This window comes from Mizuhopecten yessoensis, unplaced genomic scaffold (genome assembly GCF_002113885.1).
Source record: "Mizuhopecten yessoensis strain PY_sf001 unplaced genomic scaffold, ASM211388v2 scaffold9399, whole genome shotgun sequence".
NCBI lineage: Eukaryota > Metazoa > Mollusca > Bivalvia > Pectinida > Pectinidae > Mizuhopecten > Mizuhopecten yessoensis.
The window spans coordinates 885,904-893,751 of NW_018408028.1; the positions used below are offsets into that span (position 1 = coordinate 885,904).

A 7,848-nucleotide genomic window follows, 5' to 3' on the forward strand; every position below is an offset into this window, starting at 1 on the left:
CAATGTAGTTTATGATGAGTCAGCTACTAGTTAGTACCCTGTAGTATCATTGAGTACCAATGTAGTTTATGATGAGTCAGCTACTAGTTAGTACCTTGTAGTATCATTGAGTACCAATGTAGTTTATGATGAGTCAGCTACTAAATTCCTGTATAAATGCAAACATATCTCGTCCAGTTTATTTTTAGTTTCCCAAACCCGTCCCGACGCTTAGGAAATCTTACTAACTCACTCCAATGTTTATAATGTTGTTTTCATAACTTTGATCAGGCACTGTGAAACTGAAACATCAACTCCAACATTCCAATACCTTGAATTAATTTGTTCTCATCATCAGTTAGACGTACCTTGTTCAGTAACCCATCCTCTGTGAAACCTATTATAACTACAGTAATGCATTCTCAGGATACAAAATAAATGGTTTCAGTTGATTCTATGTAAACATATGGGCCAGACGGCGAGAAGCTTGATCACTCCAGTAAAATTTGTTATCAAATGTTGACTAAAAGTACTTTGTTTTGGAATTCAAAATTATCATTTGAAAAAAAAGACAAAGTTTGTTTAATCGTTCATCTTCAAAACAAATATTTTGAAAGCAGAGCTAATTCCGTTGGGATGGATGAACTTGTTGATTTATAATTAAATAAGTTAATTATACTGCAGGTTCTTTTTTCTTTTTCAGAAACAAGCAAGAGACTTTTCAATATAATCTGGTTTCCTTGTTATAACGTACCAGGAGAAGCTAACTAGACTTTATACTCTAGCGTCTGCACTTACTGCATTAACCTGTACCAATGGGGGCTGATAAAAGAAGCAGATGCCATTTATATTCATTCAGGAACCGTAGTTACGTAACCTCAAAACCCAAAGGTAGGGTCACCAAAGGTCACGATGGCTAATCAGAAAGATTGTGCTAAAAAAGGAAGATTTGCTGTTCTGTGAGCGAGTTCTCAGAGATAGAGGGGTTTTTTTGCTACGGAATGATGCGAATTTCAGATCATGCACCGCAACCCGCTTCCATCAAACTGAATGGCTACCAGACATAGTCATTTATAAGCTTCTATGTGATGTTGTTTACACCTACAGGCAAACGCACATGTGATATTGATTGTCTAAACCCAATCTCTACGAAACACACATAGAATAGTGGTGTTTATGAGATCTAATTTGTCCAAATATTTGTGTCGGAGGGTACAATCCAATTAAAGGTGTGATGTGTTTTCTTCCAAATCATGTTTATTTTATTGGTTTTTCCAGATTTAGAATCCTCCACCAATTGAACTGTAAAATGAAGATTACATCTACCTATATATACCAGGGGTATAAAATTCCAGAAAAGAAAGCAGAGTAAAACCAAAGTCTTCCATTTTCTTAATGGCCCACAGCATTGTTTGAATACTGCCAGGGTTAGGGCTCTGGGTTCAGTATCCTGACAAAAATTGTCTACATGCATAAGGTAACCAAAGTCAGTGAAGCAGGAAATAAAATGGAACATACTGGTGTAGTACTAGCACTTCTCAAGAAGAGGTCACAGTGACCTACAATGTAACATACTGGTGTAGTACTAGCACTCATCAAGAAGAGGTCACAGTGACCTACAATGTAGCATATTGGTGTAGTTCTAGCACTCCTCAAGAGGAGGTCACAGTGACCTACAATGTAACATATTGGTGTAGTACTAGCTCTCCTCAAGCAGAGGTCACAGTGACCTACAATGTAACATACTGGTGTAGTACTAGCTTTCCTCAAGAAGAGGTCACAGTGACCTACAATGTAACATACTGGTGCAGTACTAGCACTCATCAAGAAGAGGTCACAGTGACCTACAATGTAACATATTGGTGTAGTACTAGCTCTCCTCAAGCAGAGGTCACAGTGACCTACAATGTAACATACTGGTGCAGTACTAGCACTCATCAAGAAGATCAACATATGAAGTACAATGACTGTTGGACTTTTGGTGTTAGATCAATGGACCTAAACATGAATTCTAACCAATGTCGGTGAAGCATGAAATAAAGGTCACAGTGACCTTTGTCTGATATATTGGTGTAGTACGCCTCAAGATGTCTATGGATCACTTGTGCAGTTTTATTACTTTCTTCTTACTTCTTGCAGTAGAGTGATGGAGCTGAACACAAAGCCTCACCGAATGCAGAAAGATAGACAAACACATTTAATGAATGACACCCCCCCCCCGGATAACCAGACAAACACTTAATTTCCCAAGTTCCCCTGGGATAAACATTCTATGTCCACTCATGATCAGACAGATGGACAGAAATACAATGTCCCCAGGAAATGTGGTAAGGGCATGAATGTAAAAAGACCTGAATGTTGTACAGATGGACTGACAAAAGAACAAAAACCTTCATGTCCCCTTGACTATGTGGCAGGGTATGGCGGGGGTATAAAAGATTCCATATGTCTACCTCGTTATCTTTTTTTCCAAGGAAACACTGGAAACATTGATTTTGATTTTTGTTTGACCTTACAGTAGGCATCATCTCATTCCCCAGAGTAGTCAATGGTCTAGTATTACTGTACACACAGGTGCATTTTACAATTTTCAAAATACCTACATACCAGCTGGTATTTCTTATAAGCGATATCAGATAACAGGTTAAGTATGTATCCTGGTTAAATGAAAGTGTGACCAATCATTAACTTAGATGACCAATGACATACCTTCTAGCTTTAGGTGACCAATGGAATAACGTCTAGCTTTAGGTGACCCATATATGACTTGACGTCTAGCTTCAGGTAACTAAATACTTGATGATAACTGTACTAATCAAATGGCCATCAGCAATTGTCTAGCTTCAGGTAACTAAATACTTTATGATAACTGTACTAATCAAATGGCCATCAGCAATTGATAACACCTAACAACAGTGTGGGTCAGTAATGGAGACCTTGTATGTTACATCATGTCCAGAAGCTATATATGTAAACTCAGACAGATAACGACTTCATCAGGACCATTATAAAAAGCCTGGTTAGATTCCACAAAAAAATACATTTAAAATAAAATCTGCAGTAAAGGTGAAATTTGATTGTTTAAACATGGAAATGAAATACTGATTGATAAAATTCAAATATAGTTTGTAGTAGTCAAAAAGAAGAGGGATTTAAACTAGTATATCGGGTGACTATAAGTGGACAAGCTTGACTAGATCTGTTGGCAGTATTCCCTAATTAGTACAGCTGTACCTCCCGACATAGCAGGAATACCAACCCCGTACACATACCCCAGTAACCTGTCCACTCACACCAACTGATAGAATACACACACCCCCACCCCCCCAACCACCACCACCCACCCGTATAGATATAATATTGAATTATATAGAACAAAAATAAACTCTAATAATTAAATTTGATCACTTTGATCACTGATACTAAGTTCTCAAACTTGGGGAGGAGAAGCTAGTAGTAAAATGCAACTGGGAAATTCTTCATAAAAACTTAAGGGCTCGTAGCCAGTTAAACCGACTGAAAAAAGACATGTTCATGCAGTGTATTTGATGAAAATATCTCTTCACTTTCTGCTTGATGTCTCAACACCATTCCCTAAAGACTCATTGGTCTAGATCTGTGTGTTTTAGTTGGCAGTGATCTACTATATGCCATATGCCTAAGCCATTTGCCTTCCCATTCACGAAAATGTGTTCTTGATAGTTTGGAAACACAACCTTTTCACAGGATAACATTTTTATTTTACAACGAATCTTTCAATGGACAAACTTGGCTACAAACTTTCTGAAAATCTTAGGTATTAATTTTCGAAGTCTAACTACCTTGGGGTTTTTTTATACATTACAGAATGGCAATGACCATAACAATTTATTTCTATGTATTAGTGTACAGGCCACCATAGAAATTTCTGGCATGTTTTCATCGAATACAAAAGAATTAAACCAAACAAAAAATATGTTTCCCCTTACAGCTTTAAAATAATGGAGTAGGTAAAGAGGCGTATCTTTTTACTATCAATAATCTTTTTTGTATCGAGCAGCAGGCCGTGGTCAGCACTTGTGTAGTTAAGTTATGGTGGGAGCTAGGTACACAGATGTAGTGTATTGCCACAGTTCACAGTGTAGGATGGCTGTCCATGTGGTATTGACCTAATGAGGTACACAGCATATTGTCATGTTAAACATTTGGGATGACTATGGTACGAACTGTTTAACTGTTGTGGTATTTTATCTTTTACTCCATCTTTAGGAGTTCCCTGAAGTCCTGTATAGGTGGCCACTACTACAGTAGGTAGATATTGATCAGCCTCTAATCAATAGGTGTAAGCATTTCTGAGGTTCACACTCTCCGGTTACCAACAGATGAGGATTCACATTTGTACAGCACAGGCGGTCTAGAAAATATTGAAAGTCAAGCTATTTTGTCAACATTTGATAAGGTTAGAAATTTTCAGAAAATAAAATGATCTAGAGTTTTTAAGTAACTATAAATGTGTAACCTAGCTACCACAACCCAACAGGTTTTCATTTTCTCGCAAATAAAAAATCAGCAATTTACAAAATTAACATTTTACTAAAGTCAATCTCGGCCATGCAGTTTCTGAATAATTTTCATCATAATCCAATCGTTCAATTTCCATATATATATACTATTAGAACAAGTTCAATTATCTACATCAGTGATTTTTGGGACACGTTTATGGAGTCCTGGACTAATTTTCTTGTGGGACTCGCCATCAATTTGTAGATCCACCATTTATTTTAGTATTGGACTAATCAAAGTTCTGAAAAGACGTTCAGGACATTTTGCAGGACTGAAACATATCTGTACATCTGTCTAGATATTAAATTATAATCTGACAACATTTACCATACAGACAGAGGCTACGAGTTTACAAACAATTTCACACAGAGAGTCCTGGGTACAAACTTCCCCACTGAGGGTACAACTTGTAGGTATAACAACAGTTGTCTGCCCTTGGTTCCTGTACATAATGAGTAACTAACATCGACAGGAAGTTGAGAGTAAGAAAGTCAGGATGTCGACAACCTGGTCAGTGAACATACAGATATAGCTGTATGAGGCCAGGAAACTGTTTACAAACATGTTTGTGAGTCAGATTGTAGGCTAGAATCAGGGTATGCATATTGAAGCGGTCTTCAATCTCATTGAAGCATACAAATACAAAAGGACTGCAATCATATTCCTGATTCCTATAGAAAAAATACAAAAGATCCTTACAATTGTGATATAGGGATTGTATGGCTTCTTACATGTTTCCCAGCATTGATGAACTTCCATCTTTTTGCGAATCAGCATTTGTATTAATTTCATATTTTCTTTCATATCTTGAAAGTACAGATTACATTCAGCATGTTTGTTGGCTTTCCATATACAGTGAAATCATTTTACGCTCTATAACTTTCAAGAAAATTTTGAAAACAACTGTACTATTCAAATTGTTTCCTATTATGCATGTATCTCTGTAAATAATTACTACTTTAATTTGTGTATATATAAATCTCTACCTCTCAGCTCTATCTACTATTATAGAATGTAATAAAAGTATGGCCAGAAACACAACATCAAGTTTAATCACTACATGGCCTTTGTAAAGATAGCAGATCCAGGTGAAATGTATCTATTCTATCATAAAGAAATCAGGGCGATGTACCAGCTGTATGTACATTGTAACATGTAAACTGTTGTGTACATTGTAATTTGTAACCAGCTAGCCAGCATAATTAACTATACAAATCAAATCCCTCCTTGGCTAATCGTGTAATTGGCTAATCTAGATAAACTGATCAGCCATGCAGTGATCTAGGTCAAATTCTACAAAGTGTACTCCAAATCTAGTATGTACTGGTGTGAAGGAAGATGAAACTAAACAACTAAGATAAATCTGGTAATACTGAAAGTTAGTCTCCTGTAGATTGGAGTCCAGAATTTCAAATATCTGTATCAAAACAGACTACAATTCCCCTTTTCTAATATTTATAATTGTTTTTGTGAAAACCCTCAGACAGATGTTTAAATATAAACCCTACTAAGTCTGTATAGGGTAAGTTAATACTGCAGCTGTGCCCATGATTAATGGGCTCTAAGGAACTCCTATGTCATATACAGATAAAACATGGAGTTAATGGATGGCCTCTTCAAATGTTTCCCAATAAATCTGAGAACGTCCTTTATCTTTTTCATCAAAAGCACAATAAAAACTAGACAATAAGTAAGCCGATTATAGATGTGTTAAAAAGCATGACCAGTATTCGAAACTTACAGTGTAGGTCAACACAACTGTAGACTGATATCTATCAACCGAGCCACTTGGTTAACAACAACAAACTATACTGTTCATAGGCCCTATCAAACCATTGACATTCTGTAATGAGAATTGTGTATGGACTCCTCATAAAACCATTCCAATATTATATACTGGAATGAGTTAGTTTGACATGGTTTAAGTTCAATAACACTTAAAGAATATTTATTTACAGGAAAACATTTTCAACACAGCATTAGCTCAGGAAGTCAGTCTAGGGCACTTGTGTATTCAAAATTAACCCTATGAAAATATCATATATACTGTACTATAACCCCATTTTGTAGCACTGTCTATAATCTGTAAATGCATGTTAACTGTTGCATCTTTTGTTTTCCCAACTTATTATATTTCTTCTTACTGCCAACAAGATTACACTACACGAGAAACACCAAGTCATAGTAAAAACAATTGCAATAAACATTTTCAAAGGGAAGTAAATGTTAAGATAGTTAAGTCCTTGGGATTCCGTGACAAAAACATCACAGGGGCTCGGTTTCGGGATAATTTCGGATAGTAATAAACCTATACACACCAGTAAATAACAGCAACACTTTGTATTAGGTGATTATTTATAATGTTTTAGAATGTGTCTAAACACCGGATAAAAAGTGTTGCTGTTATTATTTACTGGTGTGTATAGGTTTATTACTATCCGAAGTATTCCGAAACCAAACCCTGTTAAAAACATCGGAATACACACCCACCCCGCCCCTTCAGTAAAGATGCTGAAACAATCACTATAAATCATCAATAAGCTGCTAAAAGCTGACAACTGATTGCCAACATTTAGTTTAACGGAAAGAATCAAACTGCGTTCAATGACACCTCTTTTTTTCACATAGACTATATACAGAGAAATTGATGAGGAAATGTGTGTATTTGTTGAACAAACCTCTTCGAGAGTTAACACTGTATTTCGACAGTGCGACATCCTCTTGGAGAACGCGGACGTAGTGGGGGACTTGTAATCGTCCCATGTTTCACTGAGAAACTCCGAAACGGTAATTTGTTCCGGCATTTCGCCTAGCTTATTCCCTCTCTAACCGAGTCGTCCGCATCAGAAACACAGGAAGTCAGTCTAGGGCACTTGTTGTGTATTCAAAATGGCCACCTCCCTCGGGCTGAATTTCCTTTGAACTTCCGATTGGTTCACAGCTGTCGTCTTCCTATAGTCTGTTTCAGAATACTTCGTAACATCAGTAAGTAATCTGTGTTAGTTCACTAAGGTAAAGTTCTAATAAATTAGTATGTTCCCACTGTATTTAGAGTTTTAGAAATAGCATTCAAAGCGATTCATTATCCATTTTTATTCATATATATAAATTCATTTCCATTCGTCACTCATTCTATCATTCGTAACATAATTACTTACTTTATACAGAGACATATTATAGTATATATATATATATTATTCATTCATTGCCACAGATTTACTCAATCGATTTTAATCGATCAGTCATTGTTCATTTAGTTCCACCGCGGACTTTTTATCTAATTACTTGGTTTCGCGGACTTTGCCGCTATTTTTCATTCATTAATTA

General features: G+C 36.3%; 1 protein-coding gene across 2 annotated transcripts in view; it reads right to left on the reverse strand.

Annotated features, from left to right (window-relative positions):
- Window positions 1–7,423, reverse strand: part of LOC110458003 (arf-GAP with SH3 domain, ANK repeat and PH domain-containing protein 2-like) — a 79,294-nt gene extending 71,871 nt beyond the window's left edge. For both annotated transcript variants that reach the window (XM_021509525.1, XM_021509524.1), the window contains exon 1: window positions 7,200–7,423. In XM_021509525.1, coding sequence (XP_021365200.1) covers window positions 7,200–7,325 — 126 coding nt within the window. In that variant the 5' untranslated portion in view covers window positions 7,326–7,423. The remainder of the gene's footprint in view (window positions 1–7,199) is intronic.
- Between the last annotated feature and the right edge of the window lie 425 nt (window positions 7,424–7,848).